Source organism: Dicentrarchus labrax, unplaced genomic scaffold, assembly GCF_905237075.1.
Source record: "Dicentrarchus labrax unplaced genomic scaffold, dlabrax2021, whole genome shotgun sequence".
NCBI lineage: Eukaryota > Metazoa > Chordata > Actinopteri > Moronidae > Dicentrarchus > Dicentrarchus labrax.
Window position 1 is genome coordinate 9,161,567 of NW_026136713.1, and position 13,504 is coordinate 9,175,070.

The 13,504-nt window shown below is 42.0% G+C and overlaps 1 protein-coding gene across 1 annotated transcript; it reads right to left on the minus strand.

The window, feature by feature from the left end:
• Positions 1-129: 129 nt before the first annotated feature.
• Positions 130-13,269, minus strand: kdm2ab (lysine (K)-specific demethylase 2Ab). Its single transcript, XM_051419136.1, has 23 exons — positions 13,066-13,269; positions 12,569-12,609; positions 10,921-11,059; positions 10,600-10,678; positions 10,415-10,461; positions 9,860-10,038; positions 9,503-9,609; positions 9,279-9,372; positions 8,760-8,913; positions 8,534-8,649; positions 7,569-7,695; positions 7,198-7,472; positions 6,998-7,075; positions 6,388-6,648; positions 6,072-6,200; positions 5,840-5,926; positions 5,430-5,654; positions 5,093-5,122; positions 3,719-4,773; positions 2,769-2,932; positions 2,324-2,470; positions 1,923-2,138; positions 130-1,808 (listed from the first exon to the last, which is right to left on the minus strand). The coding sequence occupies exons 2-23, from the start codon at positions 12,602-12,604 to the stop codon at positions 1,627-1,629; spliced, it is 3,927 nt and encodes a 1,308-aa protein (XP_051275096.1). The 5' UTR covers positions 12,605-12,609; positions 13,066-13,269; the 3' UTR covers positions 130-1,626.
• Between the last annotated feature and the right edge of the window lie 235 nt (positions 13,270-13,504).

Below are 13,504 nucleotides of genomic sequence, written 5' to 3' on the forward strand. Positions count from 1 at the left end.
AATACAGCTTATAATAATAATAATAATAATAATAATAATAATGATAATGATAATAATAAATAAACAATGGCACTAACAGCAATCTAGTGTAACATTTACTTCACCTCAAGAAATAATGTGAGGGTTACCTATTGTTTATAATTTTTTATTTTTCTTGAAAAATAACACAAATAACATAAAGTGAAAAAGGCTTCTGAAAATAATTACAATGCTACAGGATTCCCATTTTGATACTCGAAAAGAGGAAAACACATTTACACAAAAGTATATATATATATATATACACTTTTGTGTATATACTTAGATTCATTTGAAGGGTTATGGCCAGGAGAGCGGTCTGGGAGGAGACCTGTGATACAGAACCACTACACTTTTAAGGGGAACAAAGAAAGGAGCAACCCCTCCCAAACAAAATCATATTTCTCTACACTGAATTGGAGACGGACATGAAAATCTGTGAAGTAGATACTCCGTGACAACAAAAAAAAGTTTATCAAAGAGGGGGCAGGGAGCAGTTTTATCTAGAATATTAACACTTTTGCTCTAAATGTCTCTGTACAAAAACAAAATAAAAGGAGTTTGGAAATAATAGCACCTGAAGTCTAACAGTTGTTTTTAGATGCACCATTTATCTGACACCTAAGCCTTGGCTGACCCCGTACACTTAATGCAACCTGCCCACTGTTGGGGTGAGGTCTTGTTGCCATGTCGATTGCCTTCTCACACTGTCTTTTTTTTTTTACCCTTTTATACACCCACACCCACTCACTGTCCATGTATGCCTATCAAGTACACCACTGGATTACTGTTGCACCCAAGTGCCTTATTGAGCTGAACATACGTCAGGTAAACACAGGCCATTCCAGTCACCCACTTTATAAGTCATAATGTGAAAGATACGTCACCTTTAGTAGTCTTAAAAAAAATTAAAAATCTCAAAGCATAGATGTTCATAAAGCATAAGTCATCAAACAACGTTTGCTCTCTTGAATCTGACAAAAAACAGCGATCTATTTGCAGCAGCCAAACTGAGCTGAAATCAAATGAGTTAAAATTAGTCAGATGATAAATAAGACTTAATGGGGATCAGCCAAACAGAACAATGCAGTTATACCCCAAGGATGAAACTCATAAGTCTTTGCCTATCTCTCTCTCACTCTCTCTCTCTCTCACTCACTCTCTCTCTCTCAAGGCAGGATGGGAGTCAAGCCTGGCATCTGTCCAAGGAAGAGCTGAGCACTTGAGTAGTTTAATACAGCTAATAAATTGCCCATATCCTCCCACTCCTGGCAATTCAAAAAAAAGTAATTTTGCTTTTTCCACACAACATTAATTCCCAAAAGAACAACAGAAAAAAAGCTCCTGAGTCTCTCTTTAGGTACACTGGAAATAAAATGTATATAACGTTGAAAACAAAAATTGTTCCAGCTGTGACAACCCCTTTCACCAACACCATTTAAGTGAGTAAAGCACTCCCAGTTTAGACCCCACCCCTCCTTTTTACGTGATACAGGTGCACGTGAACTTCCCTGCCTGTCTGTGTCCTTTGTGTCACACAGATTCACATCAGGATCTGTTCTCTTGCCTTCGCACCTCAAATCCCCTGTGCAGTCAGGAGGCAGGTGCTTAGGATATCCTCTGGATCAGTTTTTCATCTGATAGGCAGTAGAGTGTGTTGACTGACAGCTCAGAAATGAAGTCCTCGCAGCCCTTGCGGGTGACACCTTTGCAGCTTCGCAGGTCGAGCAGTGAGATGCAAGAGAGGCGCCGGAGATACTTTAGACATGTGTCTGTCAGTTTACTGCAGCCTGGGAAACAAACAGGTACACAGACACGTCAATACTGGTGAAATGAAGTTAATGCAACGTGTGTGTGCATGGTCTTTGTGCCTCAACCAAAAGGTATTCCCATCAATCTCTCACCTGTCAGGTTGAGTTCTGTAAGTGTGTTTCGGGTGGACGAGCCCACTGCAGTCAGCAGGTTGATGGAGTGGTCGGTGAGACTGTTGCAGTGGGAGAGGTCCAGTTTTGTTAAATGGGGCATGTGGCGGATCACTAGGCGCAGAGTGGAGTCACTGATGTCCAGGCCTGCTAGTCGCAAACACTGCATGGTCCGCAACTGACTGCGATTGTCACAGCCTGGAACAGAGGGGTGTTGTTTGGGAGGAAGAGGAAAAGGGCAGAAAAGAGTTTGATGAAGAAGGGCAAGGGATATACAGTAGGGAAAAATAACTAGACATAAGAGTTCATTACTGGATACATTAACAACTGATGAACCATTTCTAGCAATCAATCTGTAGCCTCTCAGGCTACTCATTCCTCACCTGGAGGGGTGACTAGATCCCTGATTTGAGAGTCTTTGACCCCATCTGCATACCGCAAGTCCAGAGAACGGAGGAGGGGGCAACTAGAAGAGCAGAGAGCTGAAATAGATGACCAGGAACAACCTGCCAGCATCAGATCCTTCAGCCCTACAAAATCAAGACAAGATTTGTGTTTAATGTAGAAAACACAAACATGACTAATTCAGAATTCATTTGAAAACCCTGGGACTCATATCTCATATCTAACTCATAACTCATATAAAACTTAAATCTGTAAATAATTCTCTACTTTGATTTAACTGTATTTAATTATACGATTCTTTTGTTTTATATTGCTGTATTTATTTCCATATATAACATTGACCATATCGTAAAGAAAGAGTGTGTGTGTGTGTGTGTGTGTGTGTGTGTGTGTGTGTGTGTGTGTGTGTGTGTGTTTACGTACCAGGCAGGCGGCCAACAAGCCAGTTCAGCTGCTTTTTAGAGATGTTGGTCCAAGAGAGGTCAAGTGTGACCGGTTGTCTCTTTATGATGCCTGTTAGGGCCTGAGGAGTAACAGTGCGTTTGATGCTAAGGTCGATCCGTGACCAAAGCCGCTTGTCTAAACACCTACAAACAAGCACACACTCGTGAAAACTCACATCCATTCATCTAGTTATCCATTTGTGAGTGTTATGACACACTGACACTACTTTATGTGGATAAATGCTGCTCAGTTGGCAATAAAAAGATACAAAACTGGGGTCTGATAGCCTTTTATCACATGTATTATGAAATCCAAATGATTCTGAATCCCTTCTTGAATCTCATTAGTTTTACATTTCAACATTTGCAACAAACTAAAGATGAAAATAACTACAACTAAAAGATGTCATAACCTTTTGTTAATGGAGAAGGCTCAAAAACTAGTTTGTATCGACAACCTGAAAATGAGACAAGCAGCATAATACATGAATATGCTGATTATATGTATCTGAAACATTCAACATCTCTTCAAACAAGGCCCCATAAAAACTGTTAAACTGATAAAATTAAAATGTTGATATGATAAAAACCTAAATCTAATTTGGGAGATTCTTAAATTAAGGTGACCAGCTAGATCATTATTCCTGAGAAGACTCGCCATTCTGTTTGTGTGTTTAACCACACAAACACACAGTCCACTCATGTACTGTGGTGTTAGACAGATGTGTCTTTCCACTCACATTTTTTTTGGCAGAATACAGACAACAGCTGCAGAAAGCCCATTACCAGAGAACAGTCAAACTTTTCTAGTTAGACGTTATGCATTTATTAGTATTAGCTACAGCTGATCTGAGTGAGAGTGAGGAAAGATGAAAAGGTTTGATAGGATCTTTGTTCCCTAATAACAATCGATCAGCTAAGAGGTCTTACCATTTGTACCAGTTCTTGCAGACAGCCATGCAGACGCAGAGATCTGCTCGACTTAAGTAGCGAAAGACGGACACCCACACCTCCCTCTCACAGCCCGGCCCGCTTCCTCCATTCTCCCTGTCTGCCTCGCTCCCTCCTTCCTGCAGGGCGGACAGAGGGATGCGGAGATGAGCAAGCTCAGAGGTTGAAGAACAAGAGGCGCCATTGCTCAGTTTAGCCGACCTGCTCGGCTTTGTTCTTTTAGAGGCCTCTGGCCTCTCTGGGTGGGAGGTACGAGTGTCTGTGTGTCCACTGCGAGTGTGTGGTGGTGTGTGTCTATTGGAGTGTTGATCAGGACAGGGTCCGCGATTTCTAATGGGGGGTCTGACGAGGGCTCTGGTCTGGTTGTGTATTGCTGAAGTGGCGGTTTGAGGGGCAACAGCCTCTAATTTGGGGACAATTGCTGATGGGTCCCGCTTGGCTCTGGTTGGTTTTTGGAGTGTCACTTTAAGATATGAGCCATCTTTAACCCCCATTTGACTGTCCTGCTCCATTTCCTCCACGTCATCCTCCTCTGCACCGTTTTGGTTGGCCACCTCACTACCTTCCTCTTCTCTTTCTTTGGCTGCGCGTCCTCCTCGTCTCGACTGCGGCTGGTTCTCTTTATCCAATCCCCTCCCACTGTTCTGCCCTCTCTCCTCTTCCTCGTCGCTGCTGCTGCTGTTCGTGCTGCTGCTGCTGCTGCTGTCCTCAGTGTCCTCATCCTCCTCCTCGTCCTCCTCCTCCAACTCTCCATGGCTTCTACCACTTCTGATTCCTCTTCCTGCTCCTCCTCCCCGCAGCCTCACCCCTCTCCCCCTCCCTCTGCGGGGCTCTCCCTTGGACTCAAGTACCAGACTGAGGGAAGACTGCTGTTGCTGGAAGGACCCCGTCTCTCCTGGAGCGCTGTGGTAAGAGGAGCCACTCGCCCAGGTGGAGCTTCGGCCTCTGCCCTGAGATATTCTGCTGGTGGGAGAGCGCAGCCGGGACAGCACCCTGGAGCTCAGCAGCCTGGGAGAACGATCCAGAGATTGTTTCTGTTGGGAGGTAAAGGGCAAAAAGGATGGCAAATGAGAGCAAAACATAACAATCCAGTGTTACAACATGCTCTCAGCAGTATTGTTTGTAATTAACAATAGCTTCAAATTCACTTAACAAGGTTTTTCAAAAATCATCATTTCCCAACTGACTGCCTCAACTACACTAATGTTTAATAACTGGATTTTAGAAAAATATATAATCGTCGCTGAAATGCATCTTCTAAGTTAAACTAAGTTATTTGAATGAAACTACCTCCTGGAATAATAATACACATCCATTGTAGTATTATTGAAATGCAATAAGTGAAATGGTTACCGTTAGGATTTTGCTGCGCTCCAGTTTTATCTGCAACAACCAGAAAAGGGATTTGGGAACGAGATAAATGTCAAATAGAGAAAACAAAAAGACACACTCACATATTTTTTATCTACTATTTTAAGTCTGATGAGGTGCCAACAAACATATCTGTGGCATCTGTGACACTAGTTTCAGGGTGACTGCAGGTTTCATCAAGGTAATGCTTAAATTTCTTAAGATCTTCAATGACTAAAATAGATCAAAATCAGTGGCAAAAGAGAAGAAACTACTTTGTCACTAACTTTTGATCATTAAAATCATAATTAATTCTAAAATCCAGTTATATCCTATTTACCCTCTTTTTAAGTCTGTGCTCCAGTGCACTTGCTCTCTTGCGGTTTTGCTGATGCTGCAATAGCAATTTCTGAGAAGGTGGTGGTGCTGTGGGTCGGGATGGGGGTCTGCTACGTCTCCCCCTTCTCATCCCTTCACCTACACCGATGCCTTCCCGGTACGCAAGTTTGGACGGTGGCAAGGAGGTTGAGCCCTCTGACTCTTCACTTTCTTCATCACTGGAAGACTGGTGTGGGACAGAAAGAGTGTCATCATTAATTTGAGTATCAAGATCAACCATCAACTGGTGGAAGTTACTGAAAAAGGAAACTTTGCTGGAAAAAATTGGGAAAAATTGTTTAAAGACTGAATGAACTGAAAACACAGAGAGCCAGAAACAGAGCAAATTTAAGTGAAATATGTTTGAGGTACCTCTGATGCTGAGCTTTTGCCTTGGTAGCATTTGGGACATTCCCAGCAGCTGGGCAAATCCTTATTGATCTTCCCCTCACCGGGTTCCTGAAACAAAGATCAGTTAAAAGTCTGAAAGAGCAAAACCCATCTCTGACCCAACAAAGTGCATCTTTGTACACAGCAAAACAAACCATGCAATATTTGGGTAATGCATTAATTTATAGCCTTCACTATGTCTCAAGCAAATTACCTTAATGCATTGACGATGGGCAATCTGTGAGCAGACAGAGCACTCCATGAGTGAGTGAGTGCTCGGATTTGATTCATCTGATTCCCCTTCCCCACATATAGCACATCGAGCCGTGTTCGGCAAGGCAGGCTAGAGGAAAAAGTAAGTGTTAAAGAGTTCTGAGAGTTGTTGTTACAATAACATTGCATTTGACATCAGTAATATAATATTATTTATAATTGCTCCTAGTATACACCATATATATACACATATATACAGATGGGCAGTATTATTTGGTTCCACACATAAAAAAACCATGATGGGTGTGACGACTCACCGCTAGACACTGTCTCATGATACAGCTCTTCTTCATGCGTCCAGGTCCACCAAACTTCCTCATGTCATGGCAGTAGTGACAGGTGCCGCACTCCTTCCTGCAGCAGGCAGCACAGCGCTTGCACCTCACCCGTCTGCGCCTCAGGGCCGAGATGGAGGAGCGTTTGGTGGACCTCTGTCCATGAGACTTGTGGAGGGTGGGGCCCAAGCGAGGACGGTAAATGACGGGGGGAGGGGGAGTTGGGGGCTGGTACCATGCTGGCTGTATAAGTGACATCAGCAGGAAAGGCAAAGAAAAAGTAGGTTAGAATTGTGTCCTTTAAATACATAATGGGATGGGGCCTTGTTTGTACAGCCAGAATAAAAGTTTTAATCATCTATAACAATTTATACTAATAATATATGTGAAAAATAATATTTTCAAAGTAAACAAATAGCAGCTAAGCAAAAAAAAATACATATATTTTATTTTACTTACTGACATTTACAGTGTATTTTAATATGAAAACACAATAAGAAAAGAAGGTTAAAACTAGTTGGAGCAGTAATCATATCGGCTCAGATATCAGCATCTCTACACCAAAGTAAGTTGCTGTACTCCCAGCACTGACCCTTTCGGGCCACTTGACAATAGGCTCTCCAGTGTACGCCAGCTTGGGGTTATCATTGGCATGTGCCTCCAGAACAGCCTGGATAAGAAGGAGAAGAAACAAGGAGTAGTAAATATTAAATATATACTGAAGGAATGTAGTGTAGCCAATGTCAGTTAATTGTGACATGAACTACACAAAAGAACTTAGGCGTCACTCACCCTCATGTCGTCGAGCAGGGCTGTGGCATTCCTGATGCCTGCAGGGACACACTTTTTGTGGGATGGCAATTCCTCCAGCTTCCCTAAGAGGTTACGCAGTCCCTCCAGCTCAAAGGTAGTCAGCACATGCCGAGGTGTGATAACTTGAGCTGCCTCTTCTTCTTTGACTTCTTCTTCCTTAAAGTTGACCTTCTCGTGTTCAGTATCACTCTCAACTCCATTGGACGTGCCATTCCCAGTAGGGTTACTGGTCTCAAGGTCAGCCTGGGTCAGTCCTGAAAGGAGAGAGGACATGATCGCTGAAGTTCATGTGGGAGATGTATTAATTTATGAAAAGTATAGCAATGTTTTATGTGTTCATCCGTTCTCACCTATGCCTAGTGAGTATTTTTGGAACTCAGGAGTGAGGTGGGAGATGTTGGTCAGACAGTAGAGGTATCGCTCCAGGACATACCAGCACATCTCGTAGTAGAACGGGTAGCGGAACTTTGGTGGCACCTAGAGGAGAAAGACAGAAACAGATTAGGAAAAATAATAGTTTGGGAATCTTCAAGGCCCTGTTTAATCAAACTCCACTGTGAGACAACAACATTAAAATAACCTGAATGCATTTGTCACATGTTTGCTGTGGTTTGCACGGAGGTGGTGTGACTGCAGCTGATCATCTATAGCTGAGCATTGACAGTGTCCAAAAAGTGTGTTGTGGCTGAGCACAATCAAACTTGTCATAGCAAAATATATCTTTGAATTTTCTCCCAAAGGACTGTTATGTTTGCTGGAGATGGCTAAATTTTGTGTATTGTTGTATAAGTCTGACTGCAGAGTTTCACCAAAGAAGTGTTAGAGGCAATATGATTACTTTAACTTAATCTGACTACTCAGATGTAATTGTGCAGCTGTATGCGTGTATGCACCGATACAAAACTCCAGATAAGTATCAATCATGAGTTGACCAAAATTAAATACAGTTTCTTTGTGAATGTTATTCTAAAATTCTGTGTCATGCCTATCACTTAAATTAATTCAGTCTAAGTGGGCAGTGGATCAGTTTTCAGTACTGCAACAATCCCTGGTGAAAGTTCTACTCAGTGAGGTATACAGATCTTATATGCGAGACAAATAAAATCAGTGCATCCTAACCTTTATGGGTGTTAAAAATTCTTAAATTAAAGTCACATTGTTGAGAAATGATTCAGCTCTTCTACTGAGTAATTCCACAGAATAAGACTCTGAATCATGCCTTGCATAATCAAAAAACTGAAGCTATCATCAATGTGTGTCAAGAGGACAGTTATATATAAACTGCAGTAAAAATCTATAGTGAGGTGCTGCTTACCCGTGTGCGATCCTCAATGCTGTAGATGTTGAGCTGCATGGGGATGTTAAAGCTGTGGAGGAAATTCCCCCCAAACACCAACGTGTCCTCCGGGGTGTACACGGCATGGATCCACCCTACAACATATAAGACACAGGATGCTGGAGACATGTCGTGGTACTGACGGTGTATGTACCTGTGTTTATTGTATGTCTGTATCTGTCACTGCAATATTACACTAACAAACCTGATGGGATGATGAAGGTGTTGCCCTGCTTGAGCTGTATCCTCTGACAGTCATGACACTTGTCCCCCAAGAAGATGTCTCCCTGTTTTCCTGATAAAACCCAGTTCTCATACATCTCCAGGTTCTGCGGTGTGGGTGGAATCAGCCAGAACACCTGCATGGGTCACAGGTAAAAGGTCACGTATGAGGTCAACAAATACATAAAGAAATATCCATGGCACTAATGTGCATTTGCAAGACATTAACAGAAAGTTTAAAAACAAAATACTGTTTTCAATATATAAATATTTTGGGGGCGTTTGTGCTTCATTTGATAGTTGGAGGATTTAAACTCAAGCCACTGCAGCAAGGACTCAGCCTTGGTACATGGGGTGCCAGCTCTACCAGACGAGCTACCAGGATGCCCGCAAGATGGGAGTGTCAACCCACAATCACATCTACGTGTATTCTGACCAAATGACTGAAGAAACAATGGTTTAATGGTAAAAATCTATGGTTCTTGTGTGGTGTGAGACTGACCTTTCCTCCTCGCAGGATGTGGTACCAGACTGAAGTGCCTCCAAAGTCTATGTGGAAATCTGTGAAGCAGCCCTGCACACTCATGAGACAGTACCTGAGTGAAGTGGAGGAAGGACAGAAAACAGAACGTGGATTTTAGATATCTGTGTGTGTTCGTATTAAGGATATGTGATTACTATCTTAACTACAGCACAGAAAATGTTATCCATTTCCAGTTTACTCACTTCTGTACTTTGGGATAATGCATGTCTATGATGGCATTAGTGGAGTCTCTCTGTCTTTCCTTGAGATGGCGGGGCCACATGTTGTCCACCCAGTCAATAAGGTCAACCTTCATAATTAGGAAAGGAAAATTGTATAAAACATACGAGTGTCTGCACTAAACCCAAGACTTTTTCTGATAACTGACATAATTTTCTGTATGTAGACTAAATGTTGTTACTCTGCAACCAAGCCAAAGCTCTATCTTTTTTTGGTTAATTACAGGTATGTGTGAATAAGAGTGGTGAAATAGCATTATCTATGTGCACATGTGGGTTGTCGTAAAAAACCCTGAGATGCAAAATTGTGCGCATTCTCACCGAAGCAGGTCTTTTGACCAGATTCTCCAGCCTGGTGTGGCTGAACTCCAGGCTGATTACATTGTAGAGTTTTTCTCTTTCTGATGGTGGCGTCTCATAGTAGCGTCGCCACTGAGCCATTGACATCTCGATTCCCTTCTGCGTGTTCACGTCCATCACGTCTACAATGCGTCGACTACCTGCAAGAGAAATAAAAAGAGATCCAACAAGTGAGACCACTGTAGTTAAATCCAAATATACTAAATACTCATTGTGTGTAATAACTGTTATTTCTGATTAAAACGCCCAGCAATAATCTGACAAATACTGGACTGATAACTGGAAGTTTAATGAATCCTATAACAATATCTCAACTAAATTGTTTTCATCAGTTTAACATATCCCTCACGCAATTTCTTGTTGCTTATCGTTTGTCCTATTTACCACCACACACATATCTGCAATAAGGTCTTATCATCCTCCCTGGCTCTAAGAGCAACAGGCATTTGGTATGTTACATTGTGTGTACAAAAAGCAATGCCAATATCTGTGAAAGGGTATAAAACAGGAACTTACCAACAAACAACTTGACATCACTCACACTGAAATCAGGGTCTGGCATTCTGCAAGAGAGGCATAACCTTACATATCCACATTTTGACACAGTCAGGGTCACTAAGCTTAACAATTTTTTTTTAAATGATTGTGTGTGTTTAGAAAAAGAGAAACCTGCTATTAAGCAGTAAAAGAATGTGACTTACTGTATGCCAAGGCCATCACCTATCTCAAAGATAATGGGGTCCCGGAGACCTTCTCTCTGGATGTATTCAAATGTGAAATCTAGAAAGGAGACACACAGACAAACCCACAAAATGAAAACTTATGTTAACCAGTATGAACTGGCAGAAAGTCTTTTATCTGATCAACAATGTGTTAAAAATGTGCAGCATCAAGCAGCAAAGCACAAAGAACAACCAACTAGTCTTAATTAACTTCACATAGCTTTAGATATTTCCACGTATGGTTTCACTCAAATTATATTCCATAAATCTCTTTAAAATGTACACATTGAAACCTCTCACCTTTACCCTCCATGTGTTTGATCAAGTCGGAGTTAAACCTGACGCACTTCAACTTTTCATCCAGGTCGAACATTCGCTTCCCTTCAATTTCATCATCTGAGATTCCATCGTCCTGGTAGCGACGGCGCGTACCCGTACGCTGTGGACAAAAGAAGGTTTCTCTACGTCAGACGTAAACCATTTGATTTGTAGTGAGCAACAGAAAGAGGACAGGAGGAGAGGGCTGAAATAGCTGGCAGTGAGAAATATGGGACGTCTTACAGCACTGAAGATATTTAAGTGCCATGACAAAGCTGGGTTATAGCAGCCTATCAAGACAGACAGCAACGCTTATATCAAGACCACATACAGAGGAAGATTCTTAATAAAAAAAGACTTAAGATATGGTTTGTAAGAAAAACATGACAGCTTCAAATAAGTGTGCTCTAACTCACAAACTAGAGGACAACTAGCATCACATAAATACATTTTTACCAAACTATCCTCAGCGACTGGGTGACTGGTTCTGATACACAACCTCATTTAAATCTCATATAGATGTAAAAATTTGACACTGGTTATAAAGTATTTTTAAAATGTTCTTACTGGAGTCTAATTATTAAGACGTGAGGTGACACCCACGGGAGCTGTCCTTTATGTCAAAATGTTTAAAGTGCCAGTAATGACAAACTTAATGTTTTTGCCTAAGACAAGGATAAAAACCACAATAAATCAATCCAAGCTGATCAGTCAGTCAGGCAGCTACCAAATCAGTTCATGTGGGAACCAAACAATACAGCATTACAATAGCAGGGGTTAATCTTCCACACACTGCCCCCCCAACCCCCTTTCACTCCCCTCCTGCCATTCATCCTATGCAGAGCTGCTTGGCTAGACAGATGGATCAAGCACAACACCCCCCCTCCCTCCTCTCAGATCTCCCCCACCCCCATCCCCTTTCCAAACAAATGTGGTATTATCTAAACTCTTATACTCTTCATATTCATATACACACTTATTTAGGGAAATAAAAAACAGTTTAATGCTGTGAAAGCAACCTAAGCTGTTGTTTTTATAAAAGGAAATAATAAAAGATAATGGCAATAAATATATCACAATTAAGCAATAATGTATTGGTGTGTTCAACAAATAGGCCTCAACATGCTTTTCAAATCCCATCAACAAAGCCTTATAACATATATACATATATTAACTTCATATTAACATTATTAATATCACTAGTACCAATAACATTTATCTCCCAAGAGTACACACAGGGAAGTATGAAAGCATTGAGTTAATCACTCCACAGCACAGGGGATAAGATTGTAAGGAGGTGAAGCGAGGTCACAACACAAATGCTGTCTGGCTGTGCGACAGTGAACTTGACTTTCTCTTGAACCCACAGTCTTTAGACAGGTTCATTACCTTTTATTAGGTTCACACACCACAACAACAACAACAACAACAACAACAACAGAGGACCACTGCCGTGACACAAAGTGCCAACAGAGGAGTGAGCCACCACAATCAATTACAATGATTTACAGTCACTGGATTACTTAAAAAAAAAGAAAGGTGGGTGGGGGGGATAGCGATGAAAACATGTAACGTTGTAAACATGAAACAAGAGTTCCGGGAAGCTAACAGCTTCGGTTAAGTTACTCACCAGGCGCTTGCTGTAGCGTGTATGAGGATCCTCCATAATCTCTAGAAGAGAAACAAAGTTCCGGGAGTAGCGTTAAGTTACACTCATTAAACATCCAGTCGGAGCTGAAATGTCTCAGTGTGTTTTTAACGTTGTGTCAGACAGAAACAGAAACATAAACCCCCCTCTCTCTCCCCCTCTCTCTCTCCCCCTCTCTCTCTAGAAGCTAGCTACATAGCCCCGACTACCGCTAGCCACCAGTGTTACTTTAGCCCAGCAAGCTAAAAGGTTAGCAACACAAAACCTTCACGTCAAACAAACATCCCCGTGTGAAGACAAGCGGCGACCGGAGCAACTACCGTCCGACACAACCAGTCCGTCTGCTGGAGCTATGTATCCGGCGTTAAGCGCTACCGTACACCAGCTCAGTTGACAATCCCTTTCACAAGTCGTCGCTTGACGCTAGCTAGCTGACGTTAGCCTCTGTACGTGAAAACTGTGAGCTTCTTCATCATTACCTCTTCGTTTTTAACTCCTTTTAGCCGTAGTGGTCAAAGTAATGTTTCCCAACTAGAGCGTCTGAGGCCTCTCAGTAAAGTTTCTCCCCATGTTATGTGATAACAGCTGTGTATTTTGTTGTGTTTATTATTGTGCGATAAGTTAGGAGGATCCGATGCTATTGCTTCGAGCCGCCATTTTCAGCTGCAAAAACACACACACACACACACACACACACACACATACACGCAAAGCAAAGGGGAAAAAAAAATCCCGTATGACCCACCCCTTATTTACTCCACTGCTCCAAAGGCCCGCTCTCATTGGGTAATGCAAGTGCTATTTAAACAAGATAATAATATGTTAATGTTCAGGAGTGCTTGTTTTGTCTTCCCCAGTTGGACGGTAGAAGGGCGGTTTTCTTCTTCTTCAGTAATAGTTGAGGTCATTTCTGTGGCA